Source organism: Pararge aegeria, chromosome 5, assembly GCF_905163445.1.
Source record: "Pararge aegeria chromosome 5, ilParAegt1.1, whole genome shotgun sequence".
Lineage (NCBI taxonomy): Eukaryota > Metazoa > Arthropoda > Insecta > Lepidoptera > Nymphalidae > Pararge > Pararge aegeria.
Genome location: NC_053184.1, coordinates 14,932,847 through 14,947,846, shown reverse-complemented (window position 1 = coordinate 14,947,846; position 15,000 = coordinate 14,932,847). Strand labels below are relative to the sequence as shown.

The window sequence follows — 15,000 nt, the reverse complement described above, 5'->3', positions numbered from 1 at the left end:
CAAGTTATTGGATAGAAGCAGGCGTTACTTTGCGGAATTCCTCGATGTATTATGAAAATTAAGCTTAATTTGTATACTCCGCGAAAAGTAGGAGAATCTGTAATACACCGAACAGATTTTCGACAATGTACCCTCTATGCACGTTTCGCTACGAAACCGTCTTTTTTGTCATGTCACAAAAATTATTTTGTAGAAAACTTCACCAATATATTGATATGCCAATGTTTTTTTTTGAAACATAACACAATCAATATTAATATATAATATTAAGATCTAAACGATAAATTATACCGACACTTTTTGGCACTTCCTGCTGCCCGAAGCCAGTACTAAATTTAAATGTGGTAAGAAATGTATAGGTGGCATTGCGATATTTCATCAATATATTAAAAAACTAAAACATTCATCCACATCGGCAAGGTCACAGCTTCATTTAACTCTGACGTTTTATTATTTTATAAGACGTTATTTACTCACTGCGTATGTATAAATACAAGTCTCATACAAAAAATACAGAATTATCAATAAAAACTTACCTTGACAAGCAGTTGTTGTCTAAGCAAAGTCTTAGTGAGGTTCTCTCCACAGATAGCTAATAATGCTCGCAAGAGCAATCTATATCTCCACGTTGCAGTCATACAAGCGTCCATTTCTTGACTATCGGACGCGTTTTCTTCTAAACTTATGCCTAAGAACTCTTGATTTGGTGCCTGGAAAAAATCACTAACTTTCATAAAAAATAATCGAAAAAACCGCAAAAAAAAGGCATATTTTTACAGCGAACATTATTTATTATTGACTGCATTTTAACCACTAACGCGTAACAGTGTATGAGGGGATGGGTGGTAAGGTATGGATGTAAGTGAATTATAAATTTCACCGCATCCTGACCGTAACGGAAATATATTACATGCTTACAAAAATGGCCGTCTATTGAGTCGAGGCCGTCTATCCAGTGACTGCATAAATATAGAACGTACTAGCCTGATTTTGATGCGTTTTTTTTATTTCAGTACAATTTAGCTCTTGACTGCAATCTCACCTGACTGTCAGTTATGAGGCAGTCTAACCTGTTAGGAGTATCAAAGTAATATTAAACCCATATTCCCAATCGGTTTATACGCGGTACCGGTACGGTTAATCGCACGTCTTGTCGGTAGGGCGGTACGTAGCCTCGGCCAAAGTCATTTTGCTTGAATAACATACAAGAATTGTTCTAGGTCACCTGAACCCACCTCCGGAAGTTTTTTACGCAGTAGGCTTATAAATATGTTATTTATTGTAATTCCTTTTGAATTTCCAATCGCACCTAATAAGTTTCGCAGCAAATATATTATTTTACCTGTGGTACATTTGGCAGGGAGTGGACTAGAAGCCAAAACAATTTGTGCGCCACCGCCGGACCAGTCAGTGCTCGGGATAACAACACCTCTGAAAGAAAATACAAACCATTGTTTCAATCATTTTTGTCATAATGAATGAATGAATGAATATACTTTTATTGCACACCACAAAAATAAAAGTATAACAAAAAAACGTATACAATATGAGAAAGTCACATAATATTTCGAATTGATCTCTATATCCTTAGGATATTACAAAAAAAATAAAAAACTCTAAAGCACGCAGGTTTCGGCATGAAGTTTTCCTTCACCATTAAAGGAAGCAATCTTTTAATTAAATAAATTAAAAATTTAGAGCTGGATGCCAAGGAAATGAAGGCCGAAGGGCTATCACCGCTTCGTAACTATAACCATACATCCTTAATCTTAACTCGAATGGTCTACCCGGAATAAGCTAGATTTTTTTTTAGCAATTTACCTGCAAGCGGACTAGCTTCATACGTTTCATACCGCAGAGCTTGCGCAAGTTGCGGCAGTACTCGGATCAGCTCATCATCAGACATGCCATCAACTAGGGTCGCTGCTATTTTTCTTATTGCCGCATCTGGGAAACTATTGAAAATTATCCTATTTATTAAATTATCCACTAAGTCTTCGATCGATAATAATATACTTCTTAGATATGCTCTCAATCGGCAAAATGTGTTCGTAAAAAATAAAATAAGACCCGCGATTTGAAAGTCTGTCTCCGTCACTTTGCGTGTGCGTCACATAAATGTGTTGGAATAACTTATTTTAAGTAAGAGCGTAATTGTAAGTTATATTCAATATTTTAATCATATCATCAATCATATATAGTTTACATGAAATGAAATATAAACTATAAGTATAATGATAAGTATGACACTATTTTATGAATGCACTATTTTGATCTTTATTTGTACACCACTCAGAAAAACGATAAAAAAAGAACAAACACTTGAAGAATGAAGCAGGATGCAAAAGGCGGCCAGGCAAACTTAGGATTAGGAAAACTAAAACAAAATACGAATAGATGGGGTACAATATTTAGAACCTACATACTAATACATAGACCAGACTACACAAATACAACAATACTATTGATAAATATAAAAAATTAACATACCATAAATACTTTATTATTAAAGTATTTATTATTAGAGTTAGAGAAGATAAATAAATAATAATAGTCGTCTTTATTGAGCGAGATAATGACAGCATTTTTAAATATTAGAATTTCACTGAGGGCTGCCAGTATGTTACGAAATATACAGACCGAAAATTCAAAAATTCATTCATTTTGCAGACGGGGTTAGGGTCTTGAGGATAGCCCAAAATCACACATAGATGAATTTGCGGACGAAATCGTGTTTGATAATTACCAGGGGAGCAGCAGATGCATGGAGTTAAGCGGTGAAGGCTTTTCCCACAGTCGCATGAGCGCCACGAGTTGCGCGCGTTGCTCTCCACACCAGTTCGTCGCAGCGAGTAACACAAGTGGTAGGGCTCCTGGTAGTTCCACTAGGTACTGCCGCTTCTCCCATAGAATCTGTCGAACGTATTAAATAATGGCACTGTTTCTGTTTTACACATATCTCTAAACCAATTTAATTTGACAGATCTATAAGAATAGAGTCATCCCTTTCACTGTGTTCTATATGGAAAAGGACAGTACTTATTTTGGACTTGCAAATTCAGTTAAAATAGGCAACGTTAGGTAGAAAAGCGGACACAATTGCTGTCAGAAAAAACGTAGAGACATAAGTTATGTAATCTTAAAGCTTGGAGCGGGAAACTTGAAATACTTGTTCTGCGGTGTTTTATTTCATGAATATTATTATTTTACATTAGTTATTACATTTAAAATAAACTAGTAAAAAACTCAGTAAAGCGTCAGTATAATACATGATAAGGACGCACTGCTTTTATTTAATAAAAGAGTTTTATTTCTCTTCAGGAATCAACTTCCTCAGTATCCATAAAGTACCAACAATGTGGCGAAGACGACGTGAAAGTCTTTGGAGTAGCTCTATTTCTCAGGAAAGGCTGATTAAAAGTTAGAATAAAGGCTATGATTATGATTTTTATCATCAATATAGTGAGCATTCTGTATACAATTAAGTGACAGGAGAATTATTAAGTCTCACCTCTCTACCTTCAGTAGGCATTCTCTGGTAAGCTCCCTGCTCGATCAGATGTAGCAACTGTGATTGTGTGTGTCCGTCCAATGTATCGAAAGTGGGTAAATCATCAATGGACAACGACTTTTCGTTGTCTTCCTCGTCGTCCGTCCACTTGACACCCGTCCGCGTGTATATGGGTATTTCTGCCAGCAAAAAAGAACATACAATATGGACTCCATTGTACCTCTAAAATGAACGATAACTTGGCGCATAATTGGACAGTTTCACTGTTTACGTACACATTTGGCACATATTGCAATTTCGAATGGAGATGATAGATCGCCAGGTTTGCGTTAACCGTCAGATTGGATATCGCTGATCACTGACTGAATCAGGGGAGGGCTGGCTGTAAGACTGACAGACAATCAGTTTATTGAACTATATTAATATTAGACGTACTGTTTGTAACACGTAACTTGAATAAATCGGCCTTAAGGCCTTTGTTTAAGATTAAAAATGATATAACCATTGAGTTGCTATCAACTCACCAATATTAACTAGAGGATAGGGCGGTGGTGGCGTATGTAACGGAGTCGGAGCGGGTCCAATACGACGATCGCAGCACGCAGGCCAAAGAGGTAGTACGTAATGTCCCGCTGCTAACATTCTAATAACCACACATTATTAATTAATTTACGCTCTGAAATGATCAATTTTTAAAGCTACAGCTGAGATAAAAAGATATATTTCCACAACTTATTATTGTTTTTATACACCTACTTAGGTAGATGAAAGAAAATCAATTTATATTCTGACATTATTCAGTTCTCCAATAGATTAAAAAGTTGGATTTCAGTAGTGATTAATTATATGAATAAAAACTATTTCTATATTATATTATTACCTAAGTCGTTTTAAAATGATATAAATTATGAACGAAAGGTTTGGATGCATGTAAATTTTTGTGTTCACGACAAATAAAATATAAAATCCGGATTACCATAAAATAAACTAAATACTGTAGCATGATAATACGGAAAAAATACGCATAAACATAGTGATTGTTAGCGAAAAATAAATCTTACTTATCATAATCAAACAGTTGTATGGCAGTCCATCCAAGTTCCACTTGTTCGAATTGCACATCTCCATTTTCTTCCCCCTCTTTGTTGTTCTGTTGACTTTCATTCTGATGTTGTTCGTCTGTTCTTTGCGTACGTCCAAAGAGTGTCAACACGAGTCTAGATTCGCGCGGTAGCGTGTTGACTGGAACATCTTCTAGATTTAACCTGTAAATGGACCAAATGTCATTATTTGAAGACCAGAATCTATCTTTGATCCTTCGTCCGTGTGTCAGATATCACGTTTAGCCATCTTTCAGGTCATTTATTTTACACAGTTCAATCATCGATAGAAACAACGTTAATACCATGTACTAAGTTTAATTTGTGACATTAGTAACAATATTTTGATATTTCAACCGTGTGTCTGATATCACGTTTTGCCATCTTTCAGGTCATTTATTTTACACAGTTCGAGATCCGTGAAGTCAAAAAATAAAGGACTTTAACATAAAGAAGAAATTATTTTTAAATGAACTTACCATGTATCAAATATGATCCTAGGGTAAAATCCACCGCACTCTATCTTGCTTATGTGCGTTACATGCAATGTTTTCAAGGGGCGTGTTCCGTAGTATATTTGCGTGTGGAATAGATATTCATCGTGCGTCCAACAGTGGGGTAAGCAGTGGACGGCTTCGATACAGAACAGCATGGTTTCTGATATTGTTTGTGCTGGGACTGCTTCTGACGATAAATAAATAATGTTTACGTTTGAGAAGTGGACTTTTGTTTTTATTGTCTTTAATCAATTATGGTTTTTATTATCTTTAATTTATTATGGTTTATGACTTTTTTATTTATTTATATATAAACTTTGCGGAAGTCAGAAACAACGAACATACTTACTAAAAGCTCATTGAGGTTGAAATGGAGCCTAGTGTGCAACATTATATTTGCTGCGTTTAACAATATGATTGTTAGTAGAAATAGTAATGGAAAAACGAGAAAAAATAATTTATCAACATATTCAGTGTTGTTTTCGGATAGTGCCATTAAAGAGATTTTCCCAATAGATGGCATTTTAAAAAATTGGATAAGAAATGTATGTACTGTAAGCAGAGAAAAGCTAAATCCAAAAAGTTGTCAGAATAAAAAAAGTGGCTATAAAGACAGAAATAGCATGACTTACTGTTCGGATCTGTTGCGATAGTAGGACCATCTGCCATTTGGAAGTCCAAAAGGCGCGCTCGCGTGTACAACGCTATCAGCGCTCGCACGGAGTCACGAACCCGCGAGCATTGTTGTGCGAGCGCCTCGCGAGCGTTCGCCGCGCGTAACGAAACCGAGCAATACGGACCACTTTCCGATTGAATTTCCGGTCGCACTGTCCCCGTAACCTGCGTGAACGTGATCGTCACATGTACCAATTAATTTACTTATATAAGAATACTTAAAAACCTAATGTTATAGACTATGGAATATACAACGTGTAAATTAAAGCCGAAATAATACTTCGTAGGCTTTATAGTTACATTATTTACTGTCTCTGAGACTTATCTGCGAAAACAAAACGCTAAATTTTTTTAAGTGACCCATGCCATAGCTTTTACTGAAAGGAATCAAACATCCGTAACATGTGATGTTAGGGCTGTATCAGATTTCAACGCGCCTCTTTGCAAGACGCACCCCTCGCATACGCTGCGAAGTGTTTACAGCTTTAGGCTACAATTCTCTACTTATCATCAGGTGGGCTGTCTGCTTGGTCCAGCAGTTATTATTATAAATAAAATAAATAATAATAAATAAATAAATATATTACGACAATACACACATCGCCGTCTAGCCCCAAAGTAAGCGCAGCTTGTGTTATGGGTAATAAGATGACTAATGAATATTTTTATGAATAATATTCATAAATAATATACAGATAAACACCCAGACACTGGAAAACACTTATGTTCATCACACAAACCTTTTCCAGCTGTGGGAATCGAACCCACGGCCTTGGTCTCAAAAAGCAGGGTCGCTGCGCCAGTCGGCCGTCGATATAAAAAAGCGATATCCATAAATATCTACCACTTATTTACCCATCGGTTATTTTAATTCATACAAAACTATACTAATATAAGACCTCACCTGCGCAGTACATGCCTGAGAGAAGGCATTGAGTGTGTGCGTAACATGGAGCGTTTCAACTCCGCCCGCTAGAGCGCAGATAGCTTTGACAGCTTGGAACACAGCGTTCGGTGAACACACGCCTTCAGCGCCCAACACACCGACCGCCCGCGAGAGCTCGCCTTCAAGGGTCTCTAAAAAGTATATCCGGAGCTAGTTTATGACATTATATTTTCATAATTAATAGTATAAAGTTTTTTATGTTTGTTTGAGTCGAGCAACCTAAGTAATAGCGGGTGCAGGCAGCGCGACTTAGGGGCTCGGAGAATATTGTTAAAATAACGGATGAATGTTAATATGATGGCCTCATAAGATAGACACTCATCGGGCGATGGAGAGAGCTATGCTTTGAATATCTAGTGAGAGTACTAGGTGACCAAAACAGATATGAGGAGATCCGGAGACGTGCTAGAGTTACTAATATAGCTCAGCGAGTTGCGTAGCTATGGCACATAGCTGGGAGAACTGAGATGACGAGTGAGAGAGATGGACGTTGCGGTCCCACGGTGTTGGAATGGCGACTCCGTACAGGTAAACGCAACATTGGTCGGCCCCCAACGAAGTGGACAGACCGCATCAAACGACTCGCTGGTCCGAGCCGTGGTTTTGGAACTCTCGACAAAAGACCTATAGCAGTGGACGTCAACCGTTTGAAGTTATGATGATGATGATGTTTGTATGAAACTTATCATCAGTGAGAACGAAGACGCGAGGAATCACTACATAAATATGTAATTTGGTAAACGTATGTCAATATCTGGTAGTCAGTTACGTGGTAACGGCTGAAGAATTTGACAAAAAGGCAGCCTACTTCCTGGTTTCAGACCTAAGGTAATGTTTGTCCTTGAAAATAGTTCATTTTGCGGAAATTCTACACAAAGTTATAGTCCGGATATCAGATGTAATGTAGTAAAACGTGATTTAGGATTTAGGAAGTTATGCAGCCGATAGGATGTGTTTATAATTAGCACCTAATTGAAGTTCCTACTTAATTAAATTAAATGTAATTAGAATATAATACCGATAAAAAGACAACAGAGACTGCACTTACCCAATAAAATAGAAAGATTATCAAATGACAACATCGGCATAGCGCCCTGCGAAGATATCAAATCATCTAAAGTGAGATGCGCGTCTCTAGCGTCATCTCTGTCGGTTCTCGCTAGGGACGTCTCTCTGCCTTCTGTTAGACAGAGACGGACGTCTTTCTCTAAGCGCACACTCTCGCGAATGTAGTCGTACTCGCTGAGCGAACTGCCCGGCGTTAAGAATTCTTTGGCACCCCACACCTAAAAAATATCTTAATTTATGTAAATTTCCTTACATTTAGCATTTTTATGATAATTCCTACATACACTTCATCCGTTGTGATAACTATTTACATAAATGTCCATTTATCTTTAGTTCATTTATTCTACCTTGCACAATGAATGTAAACAATCTTCTCGTTACTATTTATATGAATATATTAAAACAAAAACAAACATAATTTCTTTAATATCTTTATCTTCTATTTTTTATGAACAAACTTTTTATAAAATATACATTGTTGTTTAACTTGCAAGTATTCAATGGAGAGTTTTCATGTTAAATAAAAAAAAAATTAAATATTTACCCGCAACATATATCCAGACATGTCTTCTCTTATATCTTCATCGAGTGAACAAACTACTGTTAATATGACGTGTTCTACGGTTGACTCGACTAAAAACAAAACAACAAGTGAATATATATATATATATATATGGTAATCATCACTACCAACATCTTCTGCGATCACCAATCTTTTTTTCAAGGTTATATATATACATATAACCTTATTTCTGTTTAAATTGAAATGTGTGAATTATTAAAAAATTCTAGTCACATTTATGTGACTATACTCTTTTTTAGTGGAATAAAAAAAATTGTCGATGTAACATTTTGTAAGTTATAGTTTTTTAATCAGCCTATTTCCATCCCTGAGCTGGCTACATCCCTTTTATTTAATAGGCGAAACACAAACACCAGACCCACCGCACCGCTCCACATGGGTTGGCGGGCTTAAACCATTATTACCATTTATATTAGTGATTATAACTTTGGGTTGGTACTGAAAATTTTACTACAGGAAACCTTAGTGGGAAATAAAAGGCAAAATGACTGTATTGCAATATTCTTACCACTTTAATATAAAAACTTTGATTTTAATTTAGTAAAGCAGATAATTGCTGGCAGGTTAGAGTGCAGGTATGTGAGTCACTATTGTGCTATTTCTAATGGATCGGAGCGGCAGTGATTCTCTTATTCGTTTTTTTTTTTTATTTTTTATTTATCTCCGAGTTAACCTGTGACTGCAATCTCACCTGGTGGTAAGTGATGATGCAGTCTAAGATGGTAGCGGGCTAACCTGTTAGGGAGTATGGTAGTCATACCCCTAATCGGTGGCTACGCGACATCGCACCGTAACACTAAATCGCTTAGCCACACTAGTCTTTGTCGGTAGGGTGGTAACTAGCCACGGCCAAAACCTCCTACCAGACGAGACTAGATAAGACTCAGAAATTATGAATTCACAAATTGCTGCCGCGAATCGAAGCCGGTACCTACTAAAATTCACAGCGCTCACCGTTGCGCCAGGGAGGTCGTCAAATATTATGCATTAATTTTTGTTTATTGTTTTTAGTAACATACATAGAAATGTTTACTAACAAAAAATATGAGCCTTGATCCCTGAAATTAAAAATATTTATCCTTATTAATATATTATGGGATATTTGAGTACACAATGATCTCACCATCGGAAGTAAATGTGATAGGTTCGTCGGTATGGGAATTGTAGACTAGAATTTTAATACTGGTGTTTGGTGGGTATTTCCCTCCTGACCGCGCTGCTATAACGTGTCCTGGATTTGTTTTGTCGTCCGTGTAACTAAATCTTTCTATAAAAAAAATATGTTCAATAAATATTTTTTGAAGATAAACTTCATCTTAATCGTCAGTATCTCAACCAATAAACGTGTACTGCTGGACATAGGTCTTTTGTAGGGAGTTCTGAATACAACGGTCTTGTGCCGCTTTGGACCAGCGGCTTACGTCAAGATTAACTTAATATCTGATAAAACTTTAGCCTATGGCCAGGAATCGAAACCATGACCTTGTGATCTGTACTACTTAGTATACGATTTTTAAGCTCCTATCGAAGGTCGGTTTCGATTCCCAATAAGAGTGAAATGGACTTTATGATTCTTGTTTTAAAGCTTAAATTCCACAGTACTACAGCAACAGCTTTAAGCGATTACAGAATTTGCGTTTCTTAAACCAGGCATATTAGGTTCATTTTGCTATGACGCTAATGTGTTTCGATACTGTAGCGCCATACCATCTAGTTACTATACACATACAGTAGGTAGAAAATCTTAAACTAAATACTCTCTCGCCAAACATCCTAACAATTAGACTAACAAGAGTAAGTTTGATGAACAGAAGTGCAAACTTGATAGAAGAAAAGCCAAAAACTACTTACTCCGTACATCGATAACCATTTTAAGAAATGCTTTGTGCTCGCTATCGTAATTCTTTGTTCGCGACTTCACTATACAGTCGTAAAGTTTATTCTGAAAAAAAAAAAAAAAATACTACACCACTAAGTACTGGAGTAAAGTAGAATATAGTCATTCTTAACATCAAAACAATAGCTCTGAATATCAAATACCTAAAATTAAATAAATGTTTAGTATAGATAACTTTAAGTATGACCAGCGGTATAAAAGAATAGATTTATAAAGATTGGTGGTTGATGTCGTGCTATCTCTTTCGCACAATACCATCAGTGGCGTGCATAGAGGGTATGCACAGGGTATAGAGATGATATATAATGAAGATAATCTCCAGTACGAATTATAAATACTTAGGTAGATAGGCTTTTTATAACTCTTACAATGCCTATCCTTAAGTTTTTTAGAACTCGTACTGGAGATTTTCTTCATTTTATATGATCTGCATACCCTTTTTTTTATGCAAGCCACTGAGTCCACCATACATTGTTTCGTTGACACTCGGAAACGTCTCTACGATTACAAGCGTATAAATTATTTACGTAGGGTTCAGCAAAGGATCCATCACAAAAAAAAAGGAAAAATATACGTAGTATGTTTATATAAACGGATATATAGGGTTGATAATGATGAAACAATACATACCGTTGTAGGCCTTTTAGCTACTGCCGGTACGCTAGGAATCTTCTTAGGCGGTGGCGACGGTACGCATACACTTTCCCGTTTGCTTATCGTAGCGTATACGGGCGCATCGCGTAATTCCGTTTCTCCATATAAAAAGTCCAAAGGATCGTATTCCTCGTACACGCTAGAGCATTCACTCTTCGCCGCGTAATCTGTTACGGAAATACGAAGTGTTGTATTTATTTGTAATTTTTAGCAATATACGTGTACGATACGTACCGTATTTAGCAGAAGCTTCGACCAGATTATAGTAATTTATCGATACTAATAGTATAAATAAGAAAGTGTGTCTGTCTGTTTGTTCAAATATTTTGTTAACAATGCCTCACTACGAAACCACTTCCAGCTCTGTGGATCAGCAATCTTAAACATAGAGTTGATTTAGATCAACAAACCGAAACGCATTATTCGCCACATATTTTAACTTTATCCGCGCACTTTATCCCGCTATTCTACACAATAAACCCCGACCTAACGCTCCGCTCTAGCCGCCTGCGCTATTTCTTTGGCGCCTCGGCTCCTCGAGATCGTAGCGTGATGTTAAATAGCCTTACTTTCTCAAGAGTCGAAATATAAAATTCAAAAAAGATTATTAAAATCCGACTGGAAGTCAGTCTTAGAGCCCCTTTTAGTAAAGTAACAAAATAGCGCTAAATTAATTTTAAAGTTATTTATATAATTGCCATTCAGTTTTTATTTTAACCTTGTCCCTAAATTGATGTTTCTTATATAATTAGCGTGTTGTGACATTATAGATTTAAATATTTTAATTGGTGATCTTTTAAATCGCGCAAACAAAAAAAATCCTCTTCAGCTTTATTATTTGCATAGATAGATAGATTTGAAACTACGTCAATTGGCAAAGAGTATCGCTCGCTCAACAATGTTAATAAATATATGCAAGACCAAAAATGCGTTTCGACTTGTCGACACCCAAATAGACAAAAAATCATACATACATGTGTACATAAACGTTGAACTTGGGAAAGAAGTCAAAATATGGATTCTTACAAGATGCTGATTTTTGAAGTCATACTTCTTTTGGCGCGTTAGGGAAAAATGGTGAGAGTAAATTTTTACGATGCGCGCGCACACCGTCCCAAAAAACCGACACGATGAAGCTAGCTATAGTCAAAATTTTAGTTTTTCTAAAAAAGTTTTGACAGTTGACTTTCAATAATTCACACAATACCTTTTTTCTATTGTTAGTGTCGTAAAAAAGGCGAAAGATAAAATTTTTGAAAGTTTTTTATCTTGTTACGCCAAAGAAGTATAACTTCTAACGCGCGTACATAAGTACACACACGTCTTTTTTTATATACGTTAGTTTATTCTAAACAAAATCATGAAGATCAACAACAACATGTCATAAACTATTTCTAGAGTTTATTATCATATAATTTTAGTATGTCAAATGAGTCTACAACTCTTTTCTATGTTAATGAACAACATACATTTTAGAACCCCAAACATCTTATTGATGGACATATATTTTAATAACACAATGATAACAGAAGTGGGATTAATCAAAACGGTAAACATTAGCATCACATATACAGTTTAGCCCAGAACATAACAAATTAAAACTAAAATGGCCGTGAGAGCCCAAAAGCCCAAGATAAACACATCTTATTCAATAAGTTTTTTTAAATGGTTGTTTCTGAATGGTGCAAGGTAAAATGCGAACAAATGATTCTGGAATATGATGGAATATATAATTTTTTCAGTACTCTTTCATATAGTTGAACTCCGCCACGTAATTTATAAATCTATAATCAAAAATATTAAAAAGTCATAAAATTTTCCAAGATTGCCTTTTCTTTTGTATTTGTCTATCGAAAAAAATGCATAACTCAGTAAAAAATATGTTTATCGATAACATTTTGCTAGCTTCCCAGTAATACATTAATTTAATATAAGAATGTTTTTTTTATTAATTAAAATATTTAATAGATACATATTTTCTTGACTCAGGTTTACTCCTATATATATTATTAATTTATTTATCTCAGTGATTATTTTATTCAAGCTCGCAAGTTATAATATAGTGAACCCAACCTAGCTAGAGATGTCCACACGCAAAGCAATATAATGTGTTTTTTTTCATAAAACAACCTAACAGGTCTTGATAATCGTTACAGATAATGCAACAAAAATATGTTTGTATAGTAACTAGGCTGGGCACACCATATGAAATGCAGTGGTGTAGCGTAGGTCATGTCTCGGGGCTCGCAGGAGATATTAGAGGACTTTCACCAATCGAGTCAGATGCCGCGATTTGCAAATGTTCTTCGTCAGAGTTTACTTCGGTTTTTTACAAATCCCTCGGGAACCGTTTGTTATAAATATCTATAGGATAGATAGCAGCCTATGTTACTCTCTGTCATCTCTATACCAGAAATTAAGTTGAATGTTTGCTTGGATAAGGCGCGAAGAAAAGACAAACAAATTAACACACTTTCGCATTTATAAAATCAGTAAGGATAAGGAAGTAAGGGTTCCAATGCATCAAGTATAAACTATTATTTGGTAGGCTCTCGCTTAGTTTATAATACGAAAAGTTGGACCACAACTCATTTTCGCTGAATTTTAAATACTTTAACACACTTATTAATAAAGGTGACATAACATTAAAACAGATACACTGTGTTTTTTGTCTCGTTCTGACATTTGAAATATGCTGCCAGCTTAAGCGTAACAAAACACTCCATAACAATTCATTCAGTGGGCTAGGGTTCGTCACATTAAATAAAAAGGTTGAGCTTTTATGACATCTCATACTGTGCGTCAGTCTTTCTGTCAGTATGTTTCTAGTTAAAAGTTTGGATAAGGAGTTGACGCCTTTCGAAAATCATTAAGCGGCTTTCGTCATGGCACCGGTCGGCAAAAACTCACGCTACACCAATGTACTCTTACTGTCAGTTTTCATGTAAACGAACGTCACGTCACGGGTTTTTAAGTTAAAAAGGCAAATTACTCCGAAAAGTTAAGAGTTGTATGCCGGGAATCGAACTCGGTCCCCCAAAAGGAGGCCGGAGAAGCTGTAACTACTAAATCTTGTAAGGTCAAGGTTGCATAGAAGCAAGCCGCTCCGCCTTCATCTCACACAAAATAAGTATTCAGAATAGAACAATCATCGTTAAATTGTAAAGCAAAGGAAAAGAACAACTGCTGAATTTCTTGCCGGCTTCTTCTTGAGATAAAAACTGCCTTTTGAAGTGGTGGTAGAGTCACTACAAACAGATATACTTGACGTTTTAAAAATGGCCTTTTATTAGGCCTACCTACATGAACTAAATTTATTTTATTTTATTTTTATTGTTTTGTACCCCACAGTAACGTTTGTTAACTTGATAACTTACACTAAGAAGTCTGATGGAATGAGACACAAACCACTCACCCGAATGATTCTGTTCAGTTAATAGTAGCGGATCGAACGCCTCTAACACACTGACTCTTACGCTACCTTGCCCGCTGGACTTGCGGCCGCCGAAGTCGATCAGGTTCATAGATTTCGGTAAGTTTCCCAACTCGTCGGTGGACTCGTTCGACTGGAATACAGAAAATCTACGATCAATACTTGATCTGGGTTCCCGCGACTTTTTTTTATAGTTATAACTGTCGGACAAAGCATTTTTGGCCCAACCGATGGTATGTGCAAAATTATCGCCTATAAACAGAGCAACACTTTGCAGGGCATGTAAGGAACGCGTCCTGGAACGTGCCGACGTGTGTCCATGTACCTGAGTTATGGGTGTTAAGCCTCATGTGCTTCAAATAACACCCACAACCACGCCCTTTAGACAGGAACACAGCAATGCAACAATGCTGCTTAGCGGCAGAAATATAAATAAATAATAAATAAATATACTACGACAATACACACATCGCCATCTAGCCCCAATTTAAGCTTGTGTTATGGGTACTAATATGACTGATGAATATTTTTTATAAATAATATACATAAATACTAAGAATATACATATAAACACCCAGAGACTGAAAAACATTCATGCTCATCACACAAAAATTTTCCCGTAGTGGGAATCGAACC

General features: G+C 36.2%; 1 protein-coding gene across 2 annotated transcripts in view; it reads right to left on the bottom strand.

Annotated features, from left to right (window-relative positions):
- LOC120623602 (phosphatidylinositol 4-phosphate 3-kinase C2 domain-containing subunit alpha) overlaps positions 1-15,000 on the bottom strand; it is a 41,041-nt gene that overhangs the window by 16,845 nt on the left and 9,196 nt on the right. Inside the window, exons 5-20 of one of the 2 annotated variants that reach the window (XM_039889662.1) lie at positions 14,347-14,497; positions 10,908-11,098; positions 10,232-10,322; positions 9,504-9,647; positions 8,342-8,430; positions 7,778-8,015; positions 6,688-6,860; positions 5,741-5,948; positions 5,091-5,295; positions 4,573-4,776; positions 4,036-4,154; positions 3,512-3,690; positions 2,747-2,913; positions 1,822-1,955; positions 1,343-1,431; positions 537-710 (exon numbers count right to left, since the gene is read on the bottom strand). In XM_039889662.1, the coding sequence (XP_039745596.1) occupies positions 537-710; positions 1,343-1,431; positions 1,822-1,955; positions 2,747-2,913; positions 3,512-3,690; positions 4,036-4,154; positions 4,573-4,776; positions 5,091-5,295; positions 5,741-5,948; positions 6,688-6,860; positions 7,778-8,015; positions 8,342-8,430; positions 9,504-9,647; positions 10,232-10,322; positions 10,908-11,098; positions 14,347-14,497 (2,556 nt within the window). The remainder of the gene's footprint in view (positions 1-536; positions 711-1,342; positions 1,432-1,821; positions 1,956-2,746; positions 2,914-3,511; positions 3,691-4,035; positions 4,155-4,572; positions 4,777-5,090; positions 5,296-5,740; positions 5,949-6,687; positions 6,861-7,777; positions 8,016-8,341; positions 8,431-9,503; positions 9,648-10,231; positions 10,323-10,907; positions 11,099-14,346; positions 14,498-15,000) is intronic. The other variant, XM_039889663.1, reaches the window with a different exon arrangement.